Genomic DNA, 15,831 nt, shown 5'->3' with positions numbered 1-15,831 from the left:
TAGGTGGTATCTCAATATCTCAGCTCTGGAAGGGTCTAGAGCCTCCATTGTTGCACTCAGGTCTAAGTCTCATGGCCCTCTATCAGAATCCAGAGTTTTAAGAAGATTAGTGAAACTTATAAAGTAACAAAACATGTTATTTTTAATTTGTCCCTTATTAGTGTTGATATATTGAGGAACATTTAAGTTGGATTAAAAGTGAGTTAACACATCAACCTCAGCATGTAAATTCAGTGTTGAGCTCTTAATGTGAATCTTGTCTGTATGTTACAGGGACAGAAGAACACGCATGTGTTTATCAGGTGTTGAGAGGCTCATGATGCTGAATGCTGTCATCAAAGGCTTTGAGTGAGTCTACTACAGAAATGGATAACAAAATCTATTAAATGTTAAGTTGTAATTTCTCTACTTGAATTTACAATAATTCAAATAAACTACAACACTTTTCAGATTCTTGATTTCTGTGCATTTGCTGCAGAGCTTTTGTGGACGAGCAGGACCTGCAAGGAAAGATGATGGCAGCATTTGTTTTAGGGATTTTCCTCAAATATAAAGTAAGGTTATTTTTAATGCACAAATCAAATGACATTGTGTGTTAAAATGACTGCTTTTGTATAATGTTCGTGCATTTTTGTAGGATCTGAAATGTCTGCAGACTGGTGTGAGCACTGAGGATGAGGAGCCCAGAGCTGAATCCTGGAAGTGGTGCCATGGATGAGACCCTCTATCGCTCCACCTGCCCTTATTGCCTCAGATTGTGAAGCGCAGCACTGCAACAAGCTCCGGCACGAAGGCACAGTCCCCTCTGGTGAATTCATCAGAATGGGAACCGCTGTGTTGAGTCGGCAGTAGGATGTGGTGTTCAGCGGCTGTAAATGCATGCTCGTAGTTTGAATAAAGCTTTGTTTCATGTGTTGTTGACTTGTATATGCATTTGTTTATTGTGATGGTTACTTTTATTTGTTCTTTTACTCATTCATGTTTCTTATTGTTGTCAGTATATAAAATATAATTATTTAATTAATGTATGCATTAATTCATCGATTGACTGACAATTGAGATGTTTCATTGCATTTAGCAATATGAATGTAGTCATACATAACTGTCATATGACAAAACAAATTACATTTTGCTTGTTACATTAAATTATATTTTTAGTATATAAAAAAGTTATATAATTAAGTATTGGTCAGCATTTAATATTATTATTTTGTTTAAGTTTTGGGGTGGGCTAGCAATGCAATTCATTCTGGGGTAATATTAATTTTTAAGGAGTGATACTTACATTTTTCGAGTATAAAATCAACAATTTTCTCCAAAAGAGATCTTCGAGCAGCTGCCCGTCTCCTTTATGCAGACATTATAAACGCATAGGAAAACTGTTCTAGGTTGTGCTGTCGAGTCACTGATGTTATGAAGTGTTAGTGGACCTGTCGCTCAAATAATTTAAACTTATAAACTTATTACATACAAGATCATGGAAAGATACCATAACAGTCATAATGACAAAACAGAAAACAAAGATCATTGGTTTTTGTACATCATAATATAATATTTATACACAGGAAAAAGGAACAATAAAAGGCTAAATATCTATAAATAGTTCTTCATAATACATAAAAAAATGTTGTTGTTGTTTTGTTGTTGTTGTTATAAGTCTGAGGGATGAAACGAGGTAAATTTATCAAGAAAAGGAGGAAAACTTAAAGGAGCAACTTTTTGGGTATAAAATAAAGAAATTAACAACATGTATTCAAGAGGTGACGATTTGGGGGTTTCTTAATAAAAAAAAAATATCGTTATAAGAATAACAATGTGGGTGACATTAGTAGGGTTTAAAATATAACAACTAAATCAGCCTTAAAGGCAGCTGTTTCTTCAACAATCCCACAACAAAATGAGCAAGTTTCATTAATGTCAAGATATTTATAGATAAAAGAAATGAACAACGACATGTTTAATTCTTCTAAGTTGTTGCGCTTGTGATATGATGATAACGCGTCATAGTAGGTCACATGATTGATAACGTCAACATGGCAGATGTCCAGTTCTCATTCATACTCAACGAGATTTGGCTATAAAGTACCTACTCTTTTAGCGCTTGTTGAGTAAGTACTTATTGAAATTAAGTACCTACTCATTGAGTATGCGGTTTCGGACGCAGCCATTGAGATACCACGTAGCATTTATGCCATTATAAATATCTCAATATCTCAGCTCTGGAAGGGTCTAGAGCCTCCATTTTTTCACTCAGGTCCAAGCCCCATGGCCCTCTATCAGAATCCAGAGTTTTGAGAAGATTGGTGAAACTTATTTTTTCTCACAAAAAAAAAAAAAAAAACCACAGGGGTAACACTGTCGTTTTTTTTTTTTTTTTTTTTTTTGGGGGGGGGGGGGTCTCTGATCTTCTTGAAACTCTGGATTCTGATAGAGGGCCATGGGGCTTGGACCTGAGTGCAAAAATGGAGTCTCTAGACCCTTCCAGAGCTGAGATATTGAGATATTTATAATGGTTATAATATCAGAATCCAGAGTTTCAAGAAGATCAGAGAAATTCAAAATTTCGACCCCCCAAAAAACGACAGTGTTACCCCTGTCGTTTTTCGTTTTGTTTTTGGTGCGAAAAAATAAGTTTCTCCAATATTCTTGAAACCCTGGATTCTGATAGAGGGCCATGAGACTTAGACTTGAGTGCAAAAATGAAGGCTCTAGACCCTTCCAGAGCTGAGATATTGAGATCCCACATAGCAGTTATGCCATTATAAATATCTCAATATCTCAGCTCTGGAAGGGTCTAGAGCCTTCATTTTTGCACTCAGGTCTAAGTCCCATGGCCCTCTATCAGAATCCAGATTTTCAAGAAGATCAGAGAAACTCAAAATTTCGACCCCCAAAAAAACGACGTTTTTTTTTTTTGGTGCGAAAAAATAAGTTTCTCCAATATTCTTGAAACTCTGGATTCTGATAGAGGGCCATGAGACTTAGACTTGAGAGCAAAAATGGAGGCTCTAGACCCTTCCAAAGCTGAGATATTGAGATACCACGTAGCATTTATGCCATTATAAATATCTCAATATCTCAGCTCTGGAAGGGTCTAGAGTCTCCATTTTTGCACTCAGGTCTAAGTCCCATGGCCCTCTATCAGAATCCAGAGATTCAAGAAGATCAAAGAAACTCAAAATTTCGACCGCCCCAAAAAACGACAGTGGTACCCCCGTCGTTTTTTTGTTGTTGGTTTTTTTTTTCGGTGCAAAAAAATAAGTTTCTCCAATCTTCTCAAAAATCTGGATTCTGATAGAGGGCCTTAGACCTGAGTGCAAAATAGGAGTCTCTAGACCCTTCCAGAGCTGAGATATTGAGATCCCATGTAACATTTATGCCATCATAAAAATCTCAAGATCTGGAAGGGTCTAGAGCCTCCATTTTACATAACAATACATTACACATACAATAACGAACTCCATAGAAGAAGTCATCTTAAAGGCATATCAACATGTCATGAACACTACTAAACACTAGGTGGCCATTACAGAGTTCCATCTTTCGGACATTCATCATACCGCATTGGTTTTCATTTCTTGTCCTCAAAACAGGGCACTAATCTGTTTATTTTAAGTGTTTGTAGTATTATTTTATACGGAAATCAATTATTTATAATTATTAGTTTAATTAACAAACTAATTATATGAAACTATTATAGTACACTACAAATAAACTGGTTATATGTCTTTATTAGTAAATTAAATAAGTCTTTATTAATATACTTTATTATTTTTAAGACATTTATAAAAATGCCTTCTATATTTCTTTTCACTCCACTGTATTCCACCACAGGCGACTGCACGTAAGGAATTGACACTTTGTTATTGTCATTTCACCATATTTTTGAACAGTGTGTTTACTTGGAAATATTACTGTATATTTTCAGTTTTAATTTATATTTCCATCGTAAGTTTGGTCTTAAATTTAATTTAGAAGAGGTATTAAAAAGTCTTAAAAAGTCTTACATTTAAATTGTTTATACCTGTAGCCACCCTGCAACTGGACTTCCTATAAAGTGATCACTAACTTTCAGATTCTGACCAGGAATCAAAGCCTGAAAAATAAACAGTATGAACCATGATGGCAACCTGACCCTGAATCAGACGTTAAAGGTGAATTGTAACAGGAGTAGGCCTACTTGATATGCCTGAGATCAGAGGTGTGCCGGCAAAGGATGAAAGGTTTCTTTGATGATTTTCTCTAAAGTTGAGAGGGGGATGAAGATCTTCCTTCATGGTTAAGGGTAGCTACATGTTTCTGAGGCCCATCATGCAGTGAACACACTCATTTCCATCTGGATTTGGTCATTTGACAAGATGGTTAAGCCTGCTTAAGGCTGCCCCCTAATGGACAAAAATACGTGCTTCATTTCCCTTTATTTCCCTATTCAAACCTATCCTTCCTGTGACAGTTATGACAGCGTTTACAAACAATTAGAAATATTATAATCTGACTATATTATATATAGAAATAGGCTCATTTTACAACTCCTTTAGATTAACAGTTGAGTTCTACCATTTTCGAATTCATTCAGGCGATTTTCTGATATATCAGGTCCCTAAGTTCCATAGGAAAAAATATATAGGCTATGGAAAAATATATAGGCTACTATGGAAGTCGGGACCAGAAAATACTGATATTCTACTAAATATCAGAAAATCGGTTGAATGGGTAAAACACAACTGTTTAACTCTGAGGGAGTTGTAAAATGAGCCTATTTCCAAAAAGAGTTAAGTTGAGTAGGCCTATCCCTGACGTTATTAAATTTTCTTCCCGCCCATACAAAATGTCAACGATCTGTTACGTCACGCCAAAAACAATGGGGTTTTAGTACAGGTTCAACGCGTTTCTGCGCTAATATTACAATTATTTACTTGAATTAAGTCTTATTATAAATTCATTCACAATTACGTATTTAGAAGAGGCTTTTATCCAAAGCGAATTAAATTGCAATTAAGGTAAACATTTATAAGGTAAACAAACATCAGTCATACATTCCTTGGCAATCGAAACCGAAGACTACTGCCTCGACAGTACCTGTCCGGGATAAAATATCCACACAGTAAATGTTGAAGTGTTGCCACTTTTGGCAATGGCCTTGTTTTATATATGGAGGTGAGTTACTGAACAGTATTTATAGCCTATGTAGGCCTACTTGCATTTGTTCATTTGATCATCCATGATAGACTCATTTAACAATGCTATCACGTGACTTCTCAAGTTAGTTATCATCTGAGAAATATTAAATATAGTTTGTTTTTAATAACATTTTATAAAAACATCTTTAACAATGTTAAAAATATCTACAAAATTGTCTACTTTCAGTTATTCACACTGGAAATGGAAGGTAAATCATTGTTCAGTTGCCTATACATTTTCCCATCATTTGGGTATGTCAAGCAACCAGAAAATTTGCAAAATTGTGTGAAGTACGCATACTACGCTTAAATACTATAAGTAGTACTAGTATGGCTATTCCAATGACTTTCTGAATAGATGAATGAATGTGCTCTGCTAAATGGCGACCAAAGCATGACAGTTAAATTTAAGAACAAGGAGGATACATTTTATTGTGTTTTCCGTTAGGACAATGCAAGATACAATGTAAACATAAAAAGGTACAAAAACAAAACATAAAGTAAAAATCACAAAACAAAAATGCTAAAAATGAAGCTATGCAGACCTTTAGTTCTTTAAAAGAAATGCATACAAAATGTAGATTTGGCTGAGCGCTGAATAATATCAATGCAAGACTTACTCTCATTATGTCCAAGGGAACACTTTTTAATATATCTTATGAGGGCGAATATCCATCCAAACATCCGTTACATCCAATGTGGCTTCAATGAGAAGTCAACTTTGCTTGAAGAATTACTTTAGGAGTACTTGAGACTGTCCAAGAATCTGCTGTAGCCTACATGTATAAGATCATTTTTTAAAAGAAAGAAAAACCCTTTCACACAGGCAGCTGTATCATGTCAAGTCGCTGCATGATGAAAGCAATCAATCAATTTAACTTTCACTCATCAAAACACTCTTAAGCGAGAAGTTACCTGCCTCTTTTTTTTTTTTTTGCTGTTAATTAAGAGAAGAGGAATGATAATTAGTGCAGACAGCCAAGCATAGACGGGGAGAGAACACAGCAAGAGATTAGACTGCCGCAGCACGTTTCCATCAAAAAGAACACAAACGCCGTCGGCTCGCACCAAACACTGATGCATCTGATCATAAATGCAAATGAACACCTACCAAACTCCCTTTAAAAACTTCAGTGTGCACACATACACCTCTCTCCATCCTAATCCGTGCCTAATACAGGCCTACTTCCTTATTATCCAAGTAAGGTCACATGTAATATTAGTTGGATTATTGTTAATACTGAAATATTTAACTAATTGCACCCAATGAATTTCCATTCGCAATTGCCAAATCAATTAATCATTAGCTGTAATTATTGCCAATTAAATCATTTTGAGCTACAAAAATATAACTTTTTCTCAGCCATGAAACTCACAATTGTAATACCCTGTCAATAACACCCTGACACGATCGATCATACATTCGTACATCTTTTTTGTTTTACACCAACATAAAACGTGGACGCCTCAGTAAATCCAGTCATTCGCTGACACGGGAAGCTCAAATGATTCCTCTTGATGATGTTAATACATCTCGACGTGCTGTGAACCATTAGAGACACGATCAATCTATCTCGCCATCTGATCCAACCCCCCCGGCAGCTCGACATCCACAATCAGTGCGACATTTGTATTCACCGCGCTCTTCCCAAGCATCTGTAATTAACCGAACACTCGGGTAATATGATTTCACAGCGCGCGTGTAAGCCTGCTCCTCCTGGAGACAAGGAGCCCTATTCTTTTACAGCAACGTTCTGTCAGCAACTTTTTAATTGTTATAAAGAGGTTTGCAGCAGCAGCAAGCTCGTGTGGATACACATTCGCGAGTTTCTGTGTACTCTAAAAGTTATGTTTTGAAAAAAACAATGGCCTCAAAGACAAGGCTGCTCACTTGAATTAAGTAGCAGTCAGTTTTCCAACAGAAATAACTAGTGTGTTTCTAGAACACAGTGCCTCACTAGAGCTATTATGACAACGCAGTTCCACTGTGGCACCATAATGAGCTGCTGCAAGAGCTCTGAAGTGCTAATTATCGTAAAAAGCCTTGTTTTTCTTTCCACGCCGAACACTTCTTCAAATCCATTAGAGCTGTTTAATCACGCCTAACCATACCTGACTGGATTCCCTTCTAACCAAACATCATAAGCAAACATTCACCTTCTCTTTCCACCATTTAAAAACTTCTTTACACAAACCATCACAGAATACACCAAGTAACAACTATCTCTTCCGATTCAGGAGCATATGGGATGTCCCAGGTTCAATGCAAAGTATACGTATTTGTGTGCAAACCAACACACTCTCATTGCAATTCGTAACTATGTTAACTCTCGTAATTCGTACTGGTTCTTACGCCCCAATGATGGTTCAGTTTAGAAGTGGACCGTCACACTTTTTCTAAATATTGTATAATCACATTGTAGAAATTCGTCAACCTTTGAAAAGTACAAATTCATGAAGGCGGAGCCTCATACATTTCTAAAAAAAATTATGGCCTGGCTGTACTTAAAGGGATAGTTCATTTTGAAATTAATTTTTGGTATGTTTTAGCTTACCTCAAGGGCATCCGAGAGGTAGGTGTCTTTGTTTCCACAGTATTTTCAATTTTGATATTTTAGGTCCAAACCGTTCTTGAATGAGAACGAGACACGAAACGAGCGTTTTTTTTGTGTGTGTGAGAAAACGAACAGTATTTATATCGTTTTTGAAACTATAATTTGATCTTTGCAAACCACATTGTGCAAATTCATATCAAATCGCCACCTCATAAAATAGTTACGGTTTTTTTCATGAGATGGTGTTGTTGCAAACGATTTTCGTCAGTTTTTACGAAATTATTTTCAACAGCATGTCGCAGAACCTGGAACATTCCTGTAAATATATGCCATATATCCTACCAGATAACGTTAACCATAAAAACAAACCTTACCCAGATAGCACAAGTCTATTTGATGTGATTTTTACATCTGGAAGACGTATTTTTAAGAGTGTTTGCTCATCTGCAATACGTCTATAGGACGTTTCCTGTCAGATGTCAAATAGACGTTTAGAAGATGTCTTTAAGATGTAATGATTTAGAATGCATGTTAAACTGACACTTTCTAAACGTCTATTTGACATCTGGCAGGAAACGTCTTATAGACATATTGCAAAAATACGTCTTCCAGATGTAAAAATCACATCAAATAGACTTGTGCTATCTGGGTCAGGGATGTGATCGTACAAAAGGAAAACAGAAAACACAACATTAAGCAAAAACCATAGCAAGCCTCTTTCTGAGAGGGCCTGTTTCAATAGAAAAGTGTAAAGACATTTCAACTCTCATAAAATTCTCTTTTTCTCTTGACCAGAAACTCCAAGACAGTCTTCTATAACTCTCCTCATTTTTAACTAAAGCAAAATTTGTTAAAACTCTCAGTACATGCTTTCCAATGCGTAAAAGTTCAGATATTCATGACTTCAGACAGAAAGAAAAGCAAATATATGCAGTCCATGTTATTTTAAGGTGTGGAAAATTAAACCTGGACTTTCAGAGTAAAATTATGCATTTTTGTTAGTAGGCTAAGCAACATTTAAAAAGGAAACAGACAATGTTAGTCCTTGTTGTGGGCAATTGGAATTAGGATAGAGAAGTCGTGTTTGCCATTGCAATGGTGCAATGTACTGTAGTGGTGGATGTCAAAGAGACATGTCGAGCAGTTGGCAGTGTGCGGTGCGTCGCTCATATGGCTGTTGATGATTTTGCCTCACCATCTAAGATTTGTGATTCGACAGGCTGAACTGACAAATGCCTCTGAGAATAAGATATGCCCATGCTTCCCTCTTATTTCCATACTGATTCACCATGGGTCTGAGAGGTCACTAAACCCCTTAAAGCAAGATATGGTTCAGTGCGTAAAGAGTGTGAATGCAGAAATTACTGAAGGTGTCAATCTATTAGGGATATATGAACACATATTGAGCGGCACTTTTTTGACTCGAAAGGATTTAAAAAAACAAAACAAAAAAAAAAAACACTATGGGACAAAACCAGGCATTAGGTGACATAAAATTGTCATGAAAAGTAAAAAAAAAGATTTTTTTTTTTCCCCAAATACTATGGTTCTTAACTAATGAGATGCCTGTTTTTGTATTGCACATTTCCTCATTCCATCTGAGTAATGTCAAAAGTGAACAGGAGAAAGAAGAAAAAATAGCAAAACACAACATTGTTCCTGAAAAACGCATTGAAAAATTAAATAAATAAAGAACACAAAACAAAGCTAGCAGATACACAAGTAATGAGATAAGAACTAGTTTGACACTTAACAGTTCCCTTGTAACTTCTATAGGCGCAAATGAAGAAAAAGCATAGTGTTAATGGAGCTTAGAAACATCCATCACAAGCTGCTCGCTGTAGTGAGTCGACACATTTATATAATGCCATCGTCAAAGGAGAGTTGCAATTGCGAGTTTTCATTTTCAAGTTCAAATTTAAACGTTAAATTAAAAAAAAACAATCACCCAAATTAGAACTTTAAAATTCCATTATTGCTGTTTCTTTATATTTAAGATAACATTTAAAAGAAACACTCAAATCAAATTTGGTCCAGTCACAATTTGGGATCCATAACTAAAACTGGGATCCATCCATAACACTTGATCATTCCCATTTTAATGCTGGCTTTTAATTAGGAGGATTGATTGATTATCATTCAGATTTTTGTAAGGTCGTTTGTTTTTTAATTGGTATGATGATATTAAAATAAGAGTAAATGATTTTTTGCTTAAATAATCAGGCATTATGTGGCTCAATAACGAGAAAAGAAGTGTCCATAGTTGCTAAAGGTGCAGCTTTCAGCTTGGTTGATAAATATTGAGGAAAAACATGGGGGAAATGGTCCCATGAGTTAAAAAAAATCAAATTTCAAGAGTACGAGTAATAAAGTCCTTAAAAAATCATCTTTGTAGGAAAAAAAACCCTCAAAATATAGTAGTAGCCAATTACTACAGAACTACCAAGAGTATCACATGTGTCAAATGACAATAAAAAAAACTTTGTTTAATTAAATAATAAATACAACCAAAATGTTGTTAAATAAATTACATGCTGATGAAGTACACTGCATCTTTTAACCAATGCATTCAAGAAAAAGTTGCATTGATTCACAACAAATGAACGACTTCATTCATCATTATTGTCCATGTGTGATCACACAACAACCAACAAACAAGACAAAATAAACAACTTTCTGCTTAATAGAATATAACTGCAATCTAGCAGGAAATTAATGTTTTAACTGTTTAACACTAAAATACTGTCCAGCAGAAAAAAAATAAATCAAAGTAGTGCGAAACCCAATTAAGAGCTCACACTATTCATTAGAAAAATATTTCAGCAGTCTTGAACATCAGCTGTTTGATGCCGTTATTAATGAGTATTAAATGACTGAATCAGGGAGAAGTAATCATTCTGAGCTCAGACGTGTAAAAAAAGAAAAAAAATGATTGGACTATGGACTACGATTTTTTTGGATATCGGTTGGCGGAAAATGAAGCCCTATTCTTAAATTATAGAAGTTTAAACTGCTTATTGTGAAACTTCAGATTCAATACTGCCCAGCAATATCATAACGTACAAATTAACCTTGCATATTAATGTGCTTTTCTTTGGGTTAAAAAAAAATCAAGTGCTCCCAGATATAACAATTAAATATACTTTGTTCTCTGTTCTGAAACCTGGTTTAGGTTTTGTCGAATACACTGTATTTGTACCCATACGAATAAATATAAATGTGTCTGTAATTCTTCTTTGGTGTGATTACATTTTCGGCTCAATGTTATGTCACTACTTCCCTGGGATAAAATGCTGAGCAAAACATACGATTTTCCAGTCCTAATTTCATGACTTAGCACGCACGGAGCAGCAATATCTAAAGTCCTCTCCTCATAACATGACCAGATGCACTTTGTAAACTAAACTTGGGTTTAAACCCAATAAAGAGGTGATCTATGCATATAGCTTTCACAGACTGTTTTACTTGAACACGTTTTATTCATTTTGGCCTGCGAAAATTTATAGAATGGGGAAGACAAAAGAGATTGATCCGTCATTATTTACGACAACTGATCAGGACGGGAAGTAAGTCAGTGAATGTTCTGATGGGTTAGGATGTTACAAGAAAGCAGAAATACATCTCTAAGGAAGATTAAAAAAACATCAACACAAAACATTTTCTAAAAAAAAAATTATACGTTTTAAAAAAAACGACAATCAAAGTTATGCTTTGTTTTTTTGAATGCACTCAACGTTTCGTTCAAAACATTTTTAACAGAAATTTCTTGTTTTTGAGTGCTTAAGATTGAATTTGCACATTTTGTTATGCATCTTTGCTGAAATTATCGTTATCTCTTTTCAACGTTGTAACAAAAATAAGTTTGTTGCTTTCAGTACTTGTAGGCCTATGGCACTAAGTTGAAGTTTGGTATTTTCGTTGCTTCACTGGTATTTGACCAATTCCTCTTAACATTCAGTGAAAGATGTAAGAAGGCACCCATTTGGCATAAAGTTTCGGCAGGTATTTTGCTAAACATTCACCTGCATTACTCTGGTTTTAATGTAAACTCCTTTCTAAAAGGCTCTTTTCAAACCAAAAGTCCTTCAGTCGGTTCGGTTCGTCTTTTTACGTTTTGATTACAATTGTGCATGTTTAGAACACTTTTGGGAAATTACTTTTTTCTCTCCAGGTAGTTAGACGGTACCCAGCCTTTCCGTCCCTGTAAGCCATCGAGAACCTGGCAGTACCACCATCCATTTGGATTCTTCTCCAAAACTTCAAGACTAGTGCCCTCCGAGAAACCCATGGTCTCTTCATCGCCACGGTAATCGGCAATAGATACGTAAACCTCTCGAAGGTTGTTGTGAATGAGGTGCGTCTTCTCGATGGGCTTGGGTCTTACTGTAGAGACCGGAATTCCATTTCTCTGGGAAATCAAGGGGCTTGAACTTCCGACGGGAGCTGTAATGGTGGTCCCAGCCCTCACCCGCACATCGGTCGCTGGCTGCGGTCGAACGGCAGTAAAGGAGGAGTTTCGCCTTACTCCTGTGGACCTCAAGTGGTCGCCAGCTCCCAGTGATTCATTTCTCCTCAAAGACCCTGTATGGATGTTGGTGTCCTTCAGAGGCTGTGGGGGAGACACGTACACTGACTGCGGTCGCACTGCTGCCTGACGGACACCGTTCCGCATCCGTATGCCTGAACCGTTCAGCATTGCGGTTGGTTTGCTGAATCCCCCTGGTGGTTTGGATGGGATTGGTGGGCTTGGGTTGCTCATACTCCTCAGGTTCTGCTGGTTGAGGTTGTTAAGGGCCTGAACACGCTGCTCGTTTTTCTCGAGGCTGTTGGACTTGTTGGTGCTACCGAGCTCCACAAGAGGCCCGTCGCGGGATTCTTGAACCCCGACGTTATGGGTATGCTTGACTGGCTCCAAGTAGAAAGTAGGTGCCCAACCCTCATCATTGCCCCAACGGACATACCACCATCCACTTTCCTGCTTCTCCAGCACCTCAACATCCACACCGGCTGGGAAGCTGACCTCTGACTCTTGGGCTCGTTCGTAGGCATCTGTGGTCCTGTAGATCGAACTTTCATGGTCGGATTCCCCACCTCGGCTACCTTTGGAATAGACGCTGGAGAGATCGGAGGTACTTCTTGAGGAGATGGAATCCTCTGAGGACACAATGGAAGCCGTCTCAGAATCTTCACCGCGTACTGCACGGACCGCCCCTTGCCGAAGACTTCCCGTGGGGCGAAGCTGGCGACGTAGGCTTTTGATGTCCATTCTTTCTGGACTTTGTGGCTCCGACTTTGTAAGCAAAGGCTTAGGTCGCACTACTGGTTTGGGCCTGGCTAAAGGACTCTGGCCAATCCGGATCTCCACATCTTTACGCATGACGGGCTCTCTTTTGGGATTGCGTCCTGATTCGTCTGATGACGACTTGGGGCTGTGTCTCTCAGCACGACCGAGAGAGTGGCTCCGGCTTAGATCCGGCGTTACTTTCCGTAGGGGCTTCCCTCCTCCAGAAGAGGACCCGAAAGGTTTGCGACCCAATGTGAGACTCCTTGGTGTATCCGAATCACAACCACTGGCAAAGTCATCAGAGGAAAACCTAAACCCTTCGTTTTCATAGATCACTTCCTCCCTATTGACATCCTCTAATGAGTTTCTTTTCCTCAAGGGGGAGGTCATCACTTTTAGTAAAGGTGACGCTTTTCCAGCCTGTGCGATCCTTTCGGCAGCTGCTGGATTGCTTTTAATTTCAAACTTGCGGGGCTCTGGTTTGGGGGAATTATTTGTTTTCGGTTTCGGAGGATTACTGTCCAGATCGGATTCAAAACCAATGGCAGGAACGTCATATTCCGGCTCCTCATAGACGCGCTGAGTGGGGGATTCTGGAGCTTTGGAGGCAGAGCCAACCAGAGAAGGTGATTCCTCAGAATCCTGTTTTTTGACTGGTGGAGCAGGGGGTGGAACTTTGGGACGGGTGAGTGTACTGGTTCGCCTGCTTAGGTTGGGCTTCTTGCGTTTATCAATGTAGGAGCAGGGTGCCCAGCCTTCCATTTCCCCGATCTGGACATACCACCAACCACCAGAGTTCTTCTCTATGACCTGAAGACCACATATTACATTATACAATGGCATATATTTATCATACAGTGCGATCCAAACTTTAAAAATGTGTTTATATTAAGTTTTAAACAAATAAATCCCATTGTTTATGCGGTAAAAGTCTTTTGAAAATATTAATTATTTAATATATTTGAATATTTTCATTAGTCAAACGATCTTTTTGTTTTTGAAAAAATTAAATATATCAGATATATTAGAATATATCAGCCTTACATCAGCCTTTTGTCCTCCACGGAAACTGATGCCATCTGAGATACTGGATTGAAACTCTGCTATGGTGTAGTACTCCGCTTCCACAGTAGGGGCCTCTGGAGGTTTGGGCAACTGAAATGCCTTGAGTTTTGGAGAAAAAGACATTACTGTCTAAATAAATTCTGCTCTCTATAAATTATATTGACCCTAAATGCTTTTTGGTCCACTTAACTTACCAGATTTGTATCTCTTCGAGGAGGAGGTTTCTGTCTGAGGTTTGGAGATCCTGCCATTTGAATACAAAACATATCAGCTCGAGACGGCAAACATTACCATAGTTTAATCATATTTAGGACATTAAAATAGGAGAGTTCCCAATTTCTCTGACACAAATTTATTTGTATCAAGGCAATTGGATCCAAACTGGATTACAGTGCCATCACTAATCCTCATTATAAGAGAGAAGTTTCAACACACTCAAGCATGCATTCACAACAAGCATGTTTTAAGAAAAAAAATATCAGAAGGAAATCTTGTAGTGTGAGAAATATGATGGCCCGGGTATGATGATTAGGTAGCGAGAGTAATGATAAGAAATATCCAATGAGAAAATAGAATTTAACCATTGTCTCTTTAAATGTCATCTTTTTTTGTTTTTAGATTTATTAGCAAAACCATGTACCATGCATACAACTTAAGCTGCTGTTATTTGAATAGAATCAGTCAAATTGTAAGTTTTAACCAAGGCGAAGAACTTTGAGGATCATTTGCTGTTTGTTAAGGACCTGTTACGGTGAAATAATAGCGTGTACATCTCAGCATCCACAACAAAACAGATTTAACAAGAATGAATGTCATGTAATGTGAGCAGTACAGCACTATGGGATTAAATATTTCAGTTGTATAGTGTGCTCTTAGCATTAGAAAAATAAGTAAGCACAATAACAAACAAAAATCAAACAAACAGCAGTTGACAGGCTGAATGTTGTGCAACAGAGACAGGGAATGTGTCACTATTAAGGTACACAACACCCGCACAAAATGTTAGGAAACATCTGTTTACCACAAAGAAATGTTACCTATGGCATCAAATCCTATGTGCAAAAATAACAGGAACATAAACAAATGTATTATATCAAATATGGATTATACAATTATATAGAAAATAGGATCATATGTAAAATATAAAATATATAGCTATACATTTTTTAATAAAAATAATTTAATTATAATTGCACTTGTTTTGGATAACCAACTTCTGTCATAAACCAACTGTTTACTCACCTATCTCAACTCTGTGTGGTGCCACCCTCGCTACGGCAGGTGACCCCGGCTCTGCCCTGCTCTTGTTCTCCTGTAGGGCGGCGCTAGATCCAGAGTTCATTCCCAAACCAGTGACCACCGTGGGTGCCACTCCAGCCTCTGGGGCATATTGGATAGGTAAACTGATTTCACTTTTGGAAATGTGGCGTTCAGGGCTGGTGGCCTCGCCATCAGTTTGAATGTCCTTCTCGCTTACAGCCTTCTTGTTGAGGAGGTTGCTGATCTCCATTATGTTTCCTATGATCTCCACAGGGCCAGTCAGAGTCTTCTTCCTTGGGGAAAGGTCATCTTTCAGTTTCTTCAGGTATGAGGCTGGGGCCCAGCCCTCTTTACCCTGATACCTGCAACACATCAGTAGCAGTATTACACATCTTTCAAAATAAAATGCATTAACCATTCTCCTACTGACCACTAGAGGTCAGCATAGCTTTTTAAGTAAGATGAAGTCGTACTGACCATCCAGAGA

At 37.6% G+C, this 15,831-nt stretch overlaps 1 protein-coding gene across 7 annotated transcripts in view; it reads right to left on the bottom strand.

Moving 5' to 3' along the window:
• Positions 1-5,586: 5,586 nt before the first annotated feature.
• The window catches only part of sh3pxd2aa (SH3 and PX domains 2Aa), a 115,530-nt gene continuing 105,285 nt past the window's right edge, over positions 5,587-15,831 (bottom strand). For 4 of the 7 annotated variants that reach the window (XM_039688375.2, XM_039688410.2, XM_039688394.2 and 1 more), the window contains 5 exons: positions 15,327-15,706; positions 15,122-15,136; positions 14,279-14,328; positions 14,064-14,183; positions 5,587-13,829 (listed from right to left, as the gene is read on the bottom strand). In XM_039688375.2, the coding sequence (XP_039544309.2) occupies positions 11,889-13,829; positions 14,064-14,183; positions 14,279-14,328; positions 15,122-15,136; positions 15,327-15,706 (2,506 nt within the window). In that variant the 3' untranslated portion in view covers positions 5,587-11,888. The remainder of the gene's footprint in view (positions 13,830-14,063; positions 14,184-14,278; positions 14,329-15,121; positions 15,137-15,326; positions 15,707-15,831) is intronic. The other 3 variants (XM_039688384.2, XM_039688420.2, XM_039688402.2) reach the window with 1 other exon arrangement.

The sequence above is a fragment of the Pimephales promelas genome, chromosome 6 (assembly GCF_988280905.1).
Source record: "Pimephales promelas chromosome 6, fPimPro1.hap1.1, whole genome shotgun sequence".
Lineage (NCBI taxonomy): Eukaryota > Metazoa > Chordata > Actinopteri > Cypriniformes > Leuciscidae > Pimephales > Pimephales promelas.
Note: the sequence above shows the minus strand (reverse complement) of the source record. Positions and strands in the feature narration are given on the sequence as shown.